This window comes from Manacus vitellinus, unplaced genomic scaffold (genome assembly GCF_001715985.3).
Source record: "Manacus vitellinus isolate BGI_N305 unplaced genomic scaffold, ASM171598v3 scaffold_5_pilon, whole genome shotgun sequence".
NCBI classification, from domain to species: Eukaryota; Metazoa; Chordata; class Aves; order Passeriformes; family Pipridae; genus Manacus; species Manacus vitellinus.
The window spans coordinates 10,689,387-10,706,328 of NW_021940682.1; the positions used below are offsets into that span (position 1 = coordinate 10,689,387).

The 16,942-nt window shown below is 38.0% G+C and overlaps 1 protein-coding gene across 2 annotated transcripts in view; it reads right to left on the reverse strand.

Annotated features, from left to right (window-relative positions):
- The window catches only part of KIAA1549 (KIAA1549 ortholog), a 77,896-nt gene that overhangs the window by 44,524 nt on the left and 16,430 nt on the right, over positions 1–16,942 (reverse strand). For both annotated transcript variants that reach the window (XM_018080652.2, XM_018080651.2), the window contains exons 6-9: positions 13,460–13,519; positions 10,817–10,962; positions 3,845–4,022; positions 1,508–1,692 (exon numbers count right to left, since the gene is read on the reverse strand). In XM_018080652.2, the coding sequence (XP_017936141.1) occupies positions 1,508–1,692; positions 3,845–4,022; positions 10,817–10,962; positions 13,460–13,519 (569 nt within the window). The remainder of the gene's footprint in view (positions 1–1,507; positions 1,693–3,844; positions 4,023–10,816; positions 10,963–13,459; positions 13,520–16,942) is intronic.

The window sequence follows — 16,942 nt, forward strand, 5'->3', positions numbered from 1 at the left end:
AGGCACAAGGATTGAACTAGATGTCCTTACTGGTTCTTTCTAGTTTGCTTACAGCAACTTCCCTAAAGAAGGCAAAGTGACAGGCTCCCTAGGCAAACCAAAATGAGACTTGCATATAAACAAGCTCAAGGCTTCTTACTCATGAATGATTAAGATGAAGAATATTGTAGAAGCAGTGGGGAAAAACAACTGAGCCATTTTCTTAAAAGACAGCAATTCTATGAAAGATGTTTCTGGCCTTACAGGCAACCCAACTGCTTTCTTACAAAAAAACCCTTGTGACAGCAGAGGTATTGAAAATGTACATGATGAAAGTGTACCAAGGGTAATGATCCTCTCCTGCCTCTTTTGGATGACCCTTCTCAAATTAGCCAAAACTACCATGGGGAACTTCTTCAATCAAAAACCTGTGTTACATATTACCACAGGTGAAACAAGGTACCAGGGGGTGAAGTTCATCAAAGGGTACCACTTGTTGCCAACCTCTATTCTGACACACAATCTGCAGTCGCAAGACAAGTGGAAGTTACTATTGATTTGTTCTGACTGCTTTAGAAGTGCAACCGCTTTCTGCTTCTCTCATCTTTCACATCATTAATTATCTTGAAAGAAAGCACAGTGTACAGACAAGGCTTGTTATGGAGAAAACTGTACGACTGAACATGAGGTGACAGTACAAGAACACGACTGCAGTACCACAGGATTAGCACAGGCAGATTATTTTGCCTTTAATAATGCCTCTGAAGGTATAGTCACTAATAAGCACTTCTGACACACAGACTAGTTCTCTTTGGTTATAAAAAGAAAGTAACCTTTCAGGAACTTTTCCACTCTTTTTACTGAATACATCCTGGATCACAATTTTTTAATTTACAGTCTTGGGCAAGAAAAAGACCGACTACTGAATTTCTCACCATCCTAACCCTGTCCTCCAACCCTCTGTCCAACACACTCACACATGCAGTCACGTGCAGATCCACTAATTCATGTTCTAGTCCTGCAACAGGCTCTCACAATGGCAACAAGAGCAGAACATGGAGCAATCAGGATAGGTTCTAGCGAATTCTAGTTACAGCATGAGGTATAACAGATATTGCATTTCAGCTGTCAAATTTGGTTAGCAGAAGCTCTCCACAGAAAAATTCAGCCCTCTGCGGAAAACAAGGTCAGCGATTCAAGACTCAGTACATTTCCTCTTATTCAGTCCTAGCCATAGCCTTGAAATGAAGTGATAAAGAAAGGTTCCTTTCAGCCTCAGTGCCCACATTTCAGAAGGATGTATCTATCTAATGCAGTATCATATACTCAGGAGAATAAATAAAACACTACGGGATTCTTGACTTCAGCTATCATTGGACTTCTTCCTTTTTTTTTTTTACCTCTAAACTGGAATGCTCTGAAACTGTGTTTACACACCCTGTTTAAGGATGCTAGGTGTTCCCTAGAGTCTCACATTCATTTCTGCTCAGAATGCCCAAGCTCCTCTCAGCACAACTTCCCCTTTTACCTTCTGTCGTTGCTGAATGTTGCTCATTGCGTCTGGCTGAAACTCCAGCTTGTCTGTTCGGCAAAGTTTCCAGTATAAAATAATAACGATCAGGAGCACCACAGCAACTGGGACTGCCACACCAACGATAATCCACAGGTTGCTGTTCTGCGACTCTGAAGCGGACTCCTTCAGCTTCTCCACAGCTGTGAAGTCAAAAGGAAGACAAGCAGTATTATGTGGTTATATTTTAAACTGAGGACGCTTCAAGGTTATGTATTTTTATGTTCTTATAAATGCTAGTTAAAGAACTTATCAGAAACCAGCTGCACATCACAGGAAATGTCACACCACTTACACGTTAAGGTATGTCATGCTCAGGAAGCATGGGGCAGGTGGATTGATTGTCCTGGCCTACCTTCGGAAGACCTGTGCTTAAAATACTAATGAAAACGCACTTCTACCACATTATTCTGTAACCCAAAGCTGAGCTGACACAGTGAAATGGGTCTAAAAAAAAAGACTCTACTGCTGGCAAAGGTAAGATGGACTTTCCAACATTTTTGCCTGTTTCCTGCTTTAAGCAGTATTATCAGCTGCCTCTTCTCTTTATACATTTTGTTACCTTCCCCATCAATAATCACAATCAATTTGAAATCAGTGAGACCTTCCTCCTCAACATGTATAGTTCTGCATTTTTCATTACTTTTTTTCCTTTCCCTGTTTCATTGTCAGTGTGTGAGATCCTTTAGCCCCAAACAGAGAACAAAACTACTGGAAAGTGTAATCAAACAAGTCATGCCTGTAAAAAGTAAACTGGAAGAACTGACAAAACTTTCATTTGCTCTATTTTGCATAGTGGTTAGATGTGGAACTAAAAACCAGAGCAGTAAAACATTTCTAGTCAAACTGCTGCACTTGTAAAAATGAGGTTTTCAAGTTAAAAAGAGTATTTATATGCATTTATTTGTATATATTATTTTACTAAAAGCCATTCTAACGATGAACCTAGAGCTTAAAGGAACATATAATTCTTATATTTTATACATCTGACAGCTAATTTACAACATTATGTTTTCTGTTAAAAAATAACCTTTTTTGTCTAGTTTCTTCCAATAAGAAGCATTTAAAGACTTCTATGATTCTATGACTCTTAGAAGAACTTTCTAATGACGTGTCAAAGATAACAAGCTTCAACATGCACAATAAGCTATAAATACTTCATGAAGTTTGTTCAACATATCATTTTTGTAAAGAGAATTTATTCTTGCAACTTTTTGCATTTCTGTCTAACCAGTATTATAGTCCTTTAATGGATACTAAGCGGATGTATATGAGCTACTGACCTAATCTGTACACAACTGTTTTAATGAGGGACAAAATTTAGAAACACATCCAGATGGTGCAATTATTACTATTTTCTTTCTTTTCTTTCCGCAGAGAATTTTAAAAATCAGACACATGCTTGTTCTGTTGGCAAAATACCCTGTGGTACAATGTAACTCATGCCTCCATATTGCATGAAAAAGGTAATTAAGCATTCATACCAATGAGGTATTTTGCAGATCATACTTGTCTGTTCCTGTTTTAAAATACCTTCAAGTGTTCTTTCCTAATTGTAATGCGGAATTTTGAGTAGTCTTCTGTCTCACTACTTACTGAAGCCTCCTGAATAAAGTCATTATGTAACTTTATATGACCTGTAATATTTATTCTGATGTGTATCTAGTTAAAGATCACATTACTTCTACATTATATTCATTAAAAGATCACATTACTTATATATTACTTATGGGCAAACAAATAAAGTCAGTCATATTCAATGCAGGAAATAAATGCCCCAACCAGCAATAGTGTACATTTTTCACTCACAGAAAAAGTAATTCAGACAAAAAAAACCCAGCAACTTGTGCTAAACTTCACTGCTATTACTCAGCTAAAGGAAACACCTATCTCACACAGATGCCCTCCCATCCCACAACGCTGAGGTTTATGCAAGCTCCTGGGCAAGATAAACTGTAAAGAAATATTGGACTAGCAGGAATAGATGAAAATGGCAAGAAGGCTTTTAGTTAGCACAGCACTTTTCTAGCTCAAGCACTAAAGTGAACACAGTGAGGCTTGACTTAAGGACCCTGTTGCAGCCCCAAGCTCAGCAGAGTCTTCAAGAAGCAAAGCGACACCTCATAGCTCACTGCATGGCTGCTAAAATTTATTTTCTCAGGAGTGTCAAAGCTGCAGCATTCCAAGAACAAAACACTGCAACAGTGGGCACTGTGCAGTGCCATAACCTACAAAGCTAATGTCACCCTTCCTGTTTGTCTTTGCTGGCATCAGTGTGGTTTTGACAGGGCTTACGCTGTGCAACGGTGCCATCGATGCGGTATCCAAGGATGATTGCAGCCCGCTGGATATCAACTCTGTTCATCAGGTCTGAGCACTTCAGAGCGCTCAGTCTCTCTCCATCTTGGTCTTCCACGAAATATATCAGCTCCACAGGGTTATCAACACCAACTAATCGTGACACATTCACAATCTGAAAGGAAATTGGAAAGCTTTTACATTTTAAGTTGTATTTATTTGGCGCTCCCATGGTCTTTCAGTCCATACTCTCTCCTCTTCCTTCCTTATCTCAAAATAAATACTGGTGCCATCTTGGCAAAGTTCTTCAAAGTATTTGTCTTGCCACAGTGTGCAAACCCCACTGCATAAAAACGATTGCACCTTGTTTTTATCAGGTAGAAATACAATTGTTATTAAAGAAAAACCCTTTATCTGTGACACTAAATAATATGGTATTATACTAACCATGTAACTGCTATGAAGTAGTACAGTTTGGAAATTGTTAATATCCAGAGAAGTCTGATGGGAAGATGTGCTGTGTGTAGTGCTCCAAAACACTGTATACAGCAAAGGGAACATTGACTATTCTCCCACCTGAGAAGAGCTCAAGTCAACACTGGACAAACAGAGCTAACATTAAGCAATAGTAATTTGCTTCCAAACTAAAATTCAGGATACTTTCACCTAGTACTTATACAAAAGATTCTGAGTGGAAGTCATCCAGAGGAAGACAACATTGCTGGAATAATATATAAGAGCCTAATTACACAGGCACTACTCAAGTGCTCCAGAATCCTGGGAAATTTACAGAAATACCTATTTTGTAACTGAAAGGAAAATTTCCAGGGAAGCAATCCCTTGTGTAATACATTTTTATGGTAAATCTGAAATTTCAATTTTCCCCCCCACCATTTGTTTCATAACAACATACAGATCTGATAAGCAAGAGAACTGCTTTTTCTCTAAAGATGCCAACACTGTGCCACCCTGGAAGCCTCTACTGCCTTTAGCAATTGTCACTTAGTAGGAACTACTGAAAAGAATAGTGTGACTGCACTTTTCCCCTTCTCTAAATACCTACTTTGACTTTGATTTGTTATTTGTAACACACACACCTCTTTGTTCAAGTTTTTCCAAATGTTAAGCAGCCACACAAGCGAATATTCTGTTAGCATCAAATAAAACTGTTTGCTCTGCCTCAACAAAAGCACTTGCACAGTCACCTTCATCCTCCAAACGCTCCCCCTGGCATCCACCTTTCTTCAGGAAGGAATGTATTTGATGCTGTGGGAAGCAATTCTTCCTACCTAGTTCTAAAGACACTAATAATCAAAAGAATGCATGCTATGAGGAAGCCCTGTAGATACTCTCTAACCACCAAACATCTACATTGCATATGAGAATCAAATAACTTTGAATTCCTGTAAAATTAAATCTTTATATATGACAACTCTCCTCATTTTAATCATTTACACGTAATGGTGAGCTCAAACAAGAACAAGGCCAAACAAATAGTGGGAGGTATTCTATTATGTAAAACAGAGTTTTAAGAACTCTAGAAGTAATTGGCACAAATAGAGGGATGTATTTTGGTTCTTTCAGAATTACCTTTTTGCTATGAAGTACGTATTTAATAAATTCTAATCTCAAACACTGCCCATAGGCTTCAAGTAAAGCAAACACACAAATGTTTGCATGTCTAAGGTTTACAAAAGCATAGCTTTGTATTGTTTTCTTTCCTAGTTTCCAACTAAACAATCACGTTGAAGGAAAGAAGTGCAATGTTCTAGCTTGACAGGGATAATATTCTGGTCTTTGGGGACACCACTTCAACATATCCTAAAAAAGCATTTTTAAGGATGGTAACAGCAATTTATAAATGTATAAAAAAGGCAGTGAAAATAAAAAAAAAAAAAAGGAAAAAAAGAAAGCACAATTGTCATAAAAGTCTTCCAGGACAAAGCAACTGAAAGCAAAGAATATTGTTCAGTGTCTGTCACATCTGATGTAAGAAACAGAGTGTGTACAAATAGAGCAGAAAAATGTGCAAATTTGAAAAAGAGCAAGACCTGCTAACAGGACCCATTAACCAACACTGCTGCTCATCCTGAATATTATTCACTATTGTACCAGCTAAGAGGCAATTTAAGGTAGCAAAACAATATCAATAAATAAGGTTTCAACACACATTCAGCAGCTGTAAGGCTGAAGTGGTTTCATGGACCCCAAATATATAATTCGTTAACGAATGTCCACAGCTTCGTATTATTTTTGCTTCAGTGGGTTGCCACAGCCCAACCTCAGTGCACAGAGCAGCAGGGTGTATGGACTGGTATTTGCTTTCAGCACAGATGAAACCTTTCTGAACAGCACTTAACTCACACAGAGGGTGAGGGAGTTGAAAGGCCACATGGGAAAAATCATGTTCTTCATTGTAATTTTATGAAACCCCTCTGTGCATAGCAAAGCTAGAGAATCAGAGAAATTTAGAAGATTCTTAAACTGAATTGTCATGTATTTTATGGTGCCTGTGAAGCACACAAGAAGCACTATGATTACGTGTGTTATACACACTGGGTAACAATCAGAATCTGACTGAATGGGTTAACAAGAAACTTCTCCCCAGTTGCCTTTAGAAAGGGCAGGGGATAAGAAGGACAAGCTTCCAATGCAAGTTGCCACAATTGAAACTATACAATTTTTAACACAAAATTAAAAACAACAGCATATGGCTCCCCATGTTGAGGAACAGAGATGGGTAAGAACAGCCAGAACAGAGACAGGAAGAAGTAGCTGCAGGTATTTCAGCACAGTATAGAGAACATGGCTATAAGAAACTCAGTGGAGGTACAGGCTAGTATTTATGAACTAAACTCATCATTTAAAGTTTTATGGGTACCTCAGTTTTCATCTCTGTCACGCTCATTCACTAGATTTTTTTAATTGATTGTTTTAACTAACCTCTATGTTAGTTGCAACACAGAAAATGGCACACTGGATCTGAACTGTTTTAAGCATGCTCACAGAACTAAGGCACACAGTCACTGTGCCTATATTTTACACAGTTTCTGTATATTAAGTTTTGTGGCATATAGTTCCAAATTACACTCTTTGCACAGTTTCAGACTGGTTTTGTCTCTACCCTTGAGAGTGCTAAGAATGCAAGCAGAAATATTATTTTCCAGGCATCCAGCAAAGCAGCCCATGTGTAAGGAAGCATTTAAACATTTTAAATTTATGCTCTGGCAGTGAGGGATGACATAGAGAGGGAGGACAGAATAATTTCAATACATGGGAGGTAGAAAGTGGAGGAAAAAAAAGAAAAAAAGAAGATACTAATTCAACTTCTGTGCACATAAATGATACTACTTTTGTTGATACTAGATGTGCATTTAACCTCCATAGAGGAAAGGCTTAACTGTGTTCAGGTGTCAGCAAATTTAATTTAAAAAGTGTTTTCAAGTGAATATCATAGGTTAGTGAACAGAGTTGCCTTGGTAACCAAATCTAGTTTGTAATGTAAAGCAGGGAAATCCAAGGGGTAGGGAAGCTCCCAAGGTGTTCGCAGGGGTCAGTCAGTCAGTGAGATGTCCTGGTCAGCAATCCACAAGGAGCAAGGAACCCCTGGATGAACTGTTTCAGGGTTTCAAAGGCATGAGCACCACTTAGACACAAGCAAACATGCACACACAACCTCCAAAATGCATGCATGAGGGTTATTTTCCTCTTTTCACTACATTCATCCCCTTGGGGAAAAAAATCATCAAACAGATTCTGCTTTCTGTCTTACTAAAAATAGGATTTTAGTGTCTGGGCAATTAAATCGAGCTGTGTTGGGGTCTGAACAGCACACAGAGGTAGGAACAGGCTGTGGGCAACCTGACAGAGGGGCTGGTTGCTGCCCAGGGTGGCGACTGGAGGGGTGAAAAGCCTCTGAGGAAAAGGTGAAGCAGCAGCAGTCCCCGAAAGCTTTATTTATAAACCTAAAAACTCACAGCAAGACTGGGGCTTTCCTCAGATTACACACTTGGGAGAGACATGTAAGCTGTCAGTAGAAAAACAACAGAATGAAACTTTGCCTTAATGAAAAGCTCAATGACGTCCCCTCATAGCTACTACTTTACACATTGCAACTAACATACTACTTAACATGTTACTTAAATCAGAACATTGCTCCTTTTGTCATTTACTGGGATCATCTTTTCACTTCTACTAGGTTTGAAAAACCAAGCACATTGAAATGAAGGAAAATTACTTAATTTTTTTTTTATTAGCTCCTACTGTATTTTTAAACTACAATTAAGTAATTTAATTCCTAAAAAAAACTAATGAGAATCGAGTTATTACAGTAAGCTATTGACAAAACATAGCACAGGTCTTAATCTCTGCAGAGGCAATGCAAACCACACTAAGCATGTGCCTTCAAATCTGCAGCAACAGCAGATGCACACTGAAAATATGTATGACTTACTAAGTGAAATATTAATACACATCATACAAAAATCAGTGGAACTATCTCATATATAAAATCAGGTGTGAGGCTTCAGGGTTTTTTTTATGTAATGGTTAAAGGCTTTTTTCTCTTTTTATCATGGAATGCCACCTGTTAATAGCACAGATAGGCAAACAGGAGGGGAAAGGATGATATCTGGGCACCCTCCAAAGATCTTATTCAGAGTGTCTAGACTTAAAGCACAAATTTTTTTACATTCTTAGATACTAACTCATGCCTTTAGAAATGAAATCTAAACCTCACAACGTATCACTTCTATTTCCTTAGTCTGTGAAAGGAAACTAATATGCCTGCAGTAACATTCACAAGTAATTGCTTCACCTCCTGACCTGCAGTCCTGATTTTCCACAGAGCTTAGAAATGTCACATTTCAGTACACTATAAATATCTATCACCCCAGGAAAAACTCTGGTCTATAGGGTCACAACACAAGCAAAATATAAGTCTAGTCTTTAATGGATATATGCACATCCTGTTAATAAAACTATCCAACACTTTGGTGTTGCTGGCAGCTTCTGTTCTTATTTTCACTTCCTTGTGCTCTACTATCATAGCAGTCATTGTATGGTGTGCAAGAAATATATGTGGGAAAATCTAAATATAAAGCACAAAATACATTACTAGTTCTCCCGGAAGACACAAACAGATGCAAAAATACAACACACTTCAAACAGAACTTATAAACTTGGCTATGAGGAACAGAATTAGCAGCAGTAAAAGGTTTATGGCAAATGACTATGGACCAGATCCTCAAGTGACAGAGAAACATCCTTGAAAGAAACTGTCCTTTACCCAGGAGCCCACTACCAGGTACATCAGTCCAGCTGCACGCAACAGCCTCCAAGGCTGCCTCACCTGCCACACATCCTGCCAAAGCAAGCTCCCAGGATGCTACAGTACCTGACAGTACCTGCTGTTCTCCTACAGGAAAGCAGGACACCTACCTCAGACACCTTGCAGCAAGGTATCTCTTCAGCCTTCATTCTTCCACATCTCCTTTATTACGGTTCTAACCCTGTTTAAAAGTGTGGGCTGTGACCACCTGGAGAAGCCCTGTGTTACATGGGATGGCAAGATGTGCTGATTGTAATGAAGACAATCTTCCTCTGCCCAAAGCCAGCAGTTGGCAGACTTTTTGCACTAATTAAGTGGCATAAATGAGCAACACTGTTTACTGGAACATGAGCTGCAGCCCTCATTTTATGTCCCAGCAAGTAATACAAAGTCAAAAGGAAAATGCTGTCTTTTCACTTTCCAAAATACTATTCTTCAGCTAAAAAAGATATGCCTGTAATTTTGTGCATGCAGAAATAAATTACCTGAGCTTTATTATCTAAAATCATGAAATCGTAATCTAAATATATATATTTTATAGGCTGTGGTTATCTTTCCTAGCAACATAAGGAATATTTGTTTAATTTATATGCAAAGGGAGGACTAAGGCATAAAGAACAAAGCGCAGTAAGAGGTGCTGGGAATAGAAGACCTGCAGCAGACATCTATTTACAGCAATTCAAAGCCATACAGAAGAAAAATAAAATAAAGTCTCTATTACAGAAACAGATGTTTCTGAGACAGAAAAACAAAAGTAAGAATATCCCAACATCTGGAGATTTAAGTGGTAGCAAAAACTGTACAATTAAATTAAATAAAGATAATAGGTCTGAACGACTAGAAGGGCATCTGCAAGGTAAACCAACTGTCAATGAATTAGCTGGAAAAGGTAATTTTTAAGAAGATGAGCCATTAGAAAGTACTTTGGTTTTCAGTTTGTAGAACTGACTAGAAAGAACACATGCCAGAATTTAAAACTGAAAATAAAAGACCCAAGTCTTCTTGGACTTTATGTGAATAACTCCATCTGTGACAAAACCCTAAAGCGGCACCGGAATCCAGGTAGTAGAAGTTGCCATGTGTGAAAAATTTGACATGATTAATTGTTTTTACCTGAAAGCCAGCCCTGTGACCAGGAGTCCTGTGACAAATAAGAAGTTAAGGGGCAGAATATACTACTCTATTGCTGCATCAAGCTACACACGATACTATTTTGTATTTCTACACCACTACCAGAACACCACAGAGAGCTGTGAAGTAGCTGTTCCAGCAGAATACTTTCTTTCAGATGACCATACCATCTCCTTTTGCTAGGTGCCTTGGGTAAGTCAGAGTAGACAGAAACTTTTTAAAATAGGATTTTGGTAAAATAATTTTCAATGTTGTTTTTAAGAAGTCATCAGAAATTTTTAGTAGATGTTTACAATAATCAGTTATTTACATTTGTTATATTTACCTTAAAAGACAACAAGGTATTCATAAGAACTATATTTTAGGTGCAAGACACAAGTATCATCAACTAGCTAAATGTGATACACGCTTTTGACTTACATTTCTCAACTCAAAACCTGGACAATATTAGCTTATTCAGTAATTTATTACCCTTTATATTTCTTCCTCTGATTCCAAGCTCTTAATACCTGCACAATGTTGCTTCCTGCAAAGCTGGCTCGCCTCCATATCCGCCCTCTGACCAAAGCCTCGTTCAGCAGGTGAGCAAGTTTCCGCTCCATCTCGGCCCGAAACACTTCCTCCTGAATTCGCTGGTCGACGACACCCAGGAGAACTACATTGCACAGAAACAAATTAATTAGCAAAACTTTTCAGTGTCTTTTCTGCAACTTCAGTTGCAGGCTTTGAGTTGCCCTGTGACAGCTCATGGACAATTCAAGAGCAGCTGTATTCACATGGGAATACTGTCCTGTTCAGCCGGAGGTTACATGTTGGAAAGGAAGGCATTGGGTGGGAAAAAGTTAAAAGAAGTTTAAAAAAAAGAAAATTTGGCAAAGGATTTTTTAACTAGGCTAGACAGACACAGGATATTGAAGAAACAGTTTCGATTTTGAAAATACATAAAATTATGAGCATTCAGTGAATTGTTAAAAAACTAATAGAAAATTTAGTCTAAATTTCAGTCAAAGAGCTGGAGATGGTGAGGACAAGGCAGAATCATGGAGAAAAACTATAACAACAGCATATGAACGAAGCTGTGCATTCAAGTGCAACTTCCCAAGATCAAGATAAACAAGCATGCCAATCACAGCACAAAAATATGGTTAGTAGCCCTGCCCACTTCACTTTCCAACCCAGGTATCCTGGGTCACTGGGGCAGCTAGTGATGAGAGGAATTCCCAAGGAAACATGAAAAAAAGGGTGGATGTTTACTGTCAAGATGGCATCCAGTTAAAGAAATGTGGAGTGAATGAAGTCACAGTCATTCAAATGACCTAACTGAGAAATCCTATAGGATAGTAAACCCACTCACTGCTGACTGAAGTAACAAATTCAGTTTTAATTCCCGTGCCTCTCCACTAAAACGATTTATATTTTTTAGAAGCCCCTTTTTCAGTAAGTGTTCCCACATTTATTTTTTCAAGTTTGGTGCTTAATAAAAAGCCATCCAATTAGATCAAATCAATTAAATGTAATTTAAATTTTTTTAGTTTTTAAAACAAAAATATTAGAAGCAGTTTTTCAATGTCAAGTTTTTCACTGCATATGTCAGAAAAAGGAAACATTTTCTTGATTTCTCACAGAGATCAACAGCATCTGTCTTCTAAATCCACTCACAGACTAAGTATCTCAGAATTAAATTGCAAAATATTTAGACAGTGACCTAAGGCTATTATATACACCAAATTGAAAACTGTTCCTGCCTATGTATTGGATTTCAGTATCAACAAATTATGCTCAATAGCATGAATTGTATTCTACAAGTGAGAGGGAGAATTACAGAGAACACTGCATATCCCAGCGTTTTATGACTATTGGGAAACATGCAAATATATCTGAGTAACTTGATATTAGAAACCTTTACATGCAAAAATTCTATCATTTCCCTGTGTCATGATTCATTACCCTTACGATACAATACATTGACTGAGAGGACTGATCCAGCCAAAATCTACTAGCTCTTCCCAGACTGCCTTCAAGGACTGGGATTGCAAAAAATTCCTCTACAGCAAAATGAAAAGTTGCTGCAATTAGCTTTCAAAATCTTACAGTCAGGTAGTTTATAAAAATCCAAGGGGACATGATTTCTGAGCTGGAAGAACCCTTTTCTTACTGCAAGATATAAGGGAACTTCCAGCAGCAAGGGACAAACCTAAGGCTGAGCAGAAGTGGGAGGGAGTATTAGAAAAAAAGCCAACATAAATCCCTAAGGAAGGGACATTGGATATTAGACACACACATGAGCTTCTCTCCTGCTAGCGAGCATTGTCTGAAATTCTAAATCTTTCTTCTGTAAAACAAATTGCGTGGGCTTCAGAAATTAAGCTACAACTTCATTTCCTGCTTAAAAAGTGATCGGTGGTGAGAGGAGACAGAGATGCCTGAAAAAAAGGTAAGTTCATGCAATAGGTGAACTACAGGTGATAAAGCTGTAGTAAAACAAAGGTGTATACAGTGGGACATCTGCACCCTAAGAGTCAGTTTGATAGGCACAGCCTGGTCACCATTTAGGCTTAAAAGCAGCAGGTAGGACCTACAGCATGCAGACAACCTCAACAGCCTTTGAGCATCTAAAGGTGACAGCTCAACCACATCTGTGAATGACAGAATAAAACATTCAGAAGACTTTGGTGGGAGGGACCTTCTACAGATGAATCAGAAGAGATCAATGAAATGTGATGAAACTCTTTCATGTACTGTTTCACTCTGTTTTATTCCTGGCATGTTTTGGTAGAAAATGCCACACAAGTAAAATTTTAATTTTCACTTAAAACAAAATAAAAACCTAAAAATCAATGTGACATATTGGCAGCATGCAGAGCAGACACTTTATGCCTGACAGTCTGAGTTGTTTCACAAAGAATGAACTGCCTTATAGACAAAAACTGCTTTGCATGCATTATCAAGGATTTGCAGTAGTTAATTCTAGACCAGGGAATTACATTTCCCAGATATTCCAGGTCACTAGGCTTTTGGTTTTAGAATTTCTTCAGCTCAGCCATTTATTACCTCATAAAATTGCAGCACCCCAAGCTATCAATATTTATGTAGGCTAGTTATCTCACTAATAAACATAATTGCACTCTTACTTACTCAGAGACTGTACATACCTGTTCTCACCCAGGAGGATTTCATCAACTGAGACACATTAAGCTTTGGATAATGAAAGGCTGAGGAAAAAACAGAATGGAGGAAAAACATCCATAAGAACAGTATTCTCAACAACATAACAGACACAAAAAAAGAAGCCACTTCATAATTTATACTGTCAGCAAGCATCTTATTTACACAGATGCATTACTGCTCCTGAGGCAATGCAGACACAACGGTAAGGAAAGTGCTCCGAACATACACTCCCCAGTTCATCTCTAACAAAAAGAAGCTAACTGAAACAGTCAGATTTATTATGGGAAAGATTTCAAGCTGCTGCACTGAGGTCATTGCTCCTAGAAATTTAAAAGCTCAGTGTCTGAATTCTGACTCTTACTGAGTTAGCTGCAGGATCAGACTTTTGCTCAAAGGGCGATGAGGCAACTCATGAGTGTCTCAGGATGAAAAAAAGACCTTCTCTGAGGCAGAAACTACATGGAAGCACTAAATGTAAAGCAGAGAACTAAATATATATGATTTGTGTTCCAGACTTGTGCAGGGGGAAGCATTTAAAAAAACCACACCACCTTGATTTAAAAAACAAAACAAAACAATTTAAAAAACCCCAAACACAAATAAGTGCAGGTAGAAACATTGCTATAGACCTGCCTCGTGGACTTTTGTGTTTGGCTTGATGGGTTCAAGCTTAATTTCTAAATTTTTCCAAAAAACCACTGCTCCAGAGTAAAATTCTTGCTCCAGTGAAGTAAAAATATCTATTTCTACTGACTTCAGTATGGATAAGATTTTTCCCAAGGTTTCCACTGGAGAGCAGTAAAGACATGTTGGGAAAGAAGTGAAGATGGGGGCTGGGCCAACAGTTTCCTCAAGGGAAGTTTTAAGCTTCACTACGGCAATATGGAAAAGGAACGGTCTTAACTTTCTCAAAATATTTAATCCAGATGCTATTTGCTAAGCATTATACAAAGGTTAATTTTTAAACCATTTCATGGATAGAAAGAATGCAGCACACAACAATTAAATGACTGGCCCATGCTGGATCAATTTAGAGTAAAGACATCTTCAGTTGTAGAATAGTTTGCCGCTATCGCATGTTTCAGAGAAACAGAAAATGACAATTTTTCTAATTTAATGATGTAGTAATTTATAGAGAAGCTGTCCTCTGTCAGTGTACCTAAAAACTGATTCTTCTGTCCCTTAAAAAGTTTAGGAATTCTATTGCTTAGGCAAAAGCCAAAGAATCACTAGTTACATTTACCTTTTATTTTCACAGATTTATAAATATTCCTATTGGGAATAAAAATTTGGTTATTCCACCTTCATTTCAATAACAGCACCACTGGTTTCAAGAGGACCACCGTGACTTAGTATTCAGAAGGATATCAGAACATGGTCCATTTTTTCTGAACAGGAAACTCTGGCCCTCTATACAAGTGATAAGGATGCATTAAATTTCCAAAACTCTCAGGCACACAAAAAGCACCTCACAGTCCATTTAAACACACACATTTATTTTTGGTATCCTGCTACTTGATTCCTCTGATTGTAGCTTTTCGATTGGAATTCTATTTATTCTGGTCACAGAATTGTTTACTTCAATTTAGATATACAACCTGAACAAAAAAAGCATAAACTAAACTGAATCTGTTGTTTTCCAAAGCATGGAAAGAGCATGATAAGGAAATCAAAAACCTTACAGTGACCATAATGCTTTGAACCGCTTGCAGTTGCGAGCTTTTTCTTCTTTTAAACCAAAATCATGTTTTGCTTCAATACTTAATGTGCTCTTCACACTTTTTCTAATTAGTACTTGAAAATGATTTAATTCATGCAAATTGCTGGGTGACTATTCACTTAAACTTTTCACAGAATTAATGCAATTTAAAAATAAACCAACTTGAGCAGAAAATCTTGACATTGAAAAGGAAGATGTGCTGTGATCATTGGCAACTAAGGTTGAGTTCTAAAACCCGAAGAAGAATGCACGAAATAATGCACACTTCTACAACTGAGAAGTGCTCAGAAGCAAATCCAGATTCTAACTCTTATTCCACAGGTCACTCATGTGTCCCACTAACACACATGGTCAGATTATGAGCTCATCTGGAGTCTCAGCACTGCAGCAAGATCATATTTGCAAGATTTCTAATGTTCCCTGGAACTAACAATTTAAACAGCACAAACTGATTGTTATTCTGAGGGGGAAGCTGGATAGACAAAATGCAATTATTAGTTAGATTGCAGCTGGTCTGCTAATGACTATAGATGCATTAATGAAGTAGATGCTAGCATCATTAGAAGATTCTAACAGGCAGCCCTGAAGCACCATACCGTGTAACAGCATCGATTCAACGCTGACTGAAAAGGCAAAGGGTCACCCAGTCACCCAGAGACCTACTGACAGCAGTCTGAAGCACATCACTCAGGCAGTGTGGCCTTTGCCAGATGCTCCAAGGATTTCTGACTCTCTCCTACAGAGATGTGTGGGACCACGCAGGATAGAACCTGTATTATATTGATTGTTCTTATTTCTCATAAATGGAGGGACGGTAATAAAAAGCATGGAGGGAATGCAGTATTTGGGGAAAGAAGGCATTAACTGAATAATAAGATTCCATGCAAATACCGGGGGTGTGAGCAATAGCAACACACTGTGTCTGTTAGAAACCTGATCCAAAATCCACCCAGAAAAAAACTGCCAAATATTTCTGCAGTCTTTGGACCGTATCATACAATTTCATATTATCCTATTGGCCTTGCAATATCTCTATGACAGCCAAAATAGATGACATGCATCAAAGTGCTACTTAGCACTGAAAAAATAGCAAGTCCCAAGGCAACTCTCTCTATTTAAAGTCATAATAAAAACAAAGAGATTTATTCAGGGGAAGTTCATGAAGGCAAATGCTGCTCATCAACTCCACAGCTAGCCTCTGCCTGTCTTCAAGACATTTTCCAGCCATAAAAAGATAATAAATATGTTATTTCCTATTATTTTTAATGAACTAGCACCCAAAACCTGTGATTAAACTTGGTTTTCTTTCTGTTGACATGTAGGTCACGACCATCTAACCAACTTACAATCTGAAACGTGAAATATAAGGTGGACAACATAAAATAAGCATGCTGGAAGGTGTAAACCTGACATTTGAATATAAGTATGTTGCTGAAGTCACCTAGAAGTCTTGTGAGGAAAGAAGAAAGTCTGGAAGTTTCCAGGTTTGGTCATTTCAGCAGCCCTATTCCTGCACAGAACAGTCCAATTCTGTCAAACTAGCAACTTTCACTACTGATCCTGACTCTGAGTGGGGAAAAAAAGCAGACAAAAAATTCCTGGTGCTAATGATGTACTGCACAGGGACAAACCCACATAGTTAAAAGTATAATCAGTTATATTTACATGAATAAAAACAGTGAGAGGACTGTGTGTGAAAGGCAATGCAAAACAACAAGTGGCAGGGAACAAATAGATTTCTTCCAAC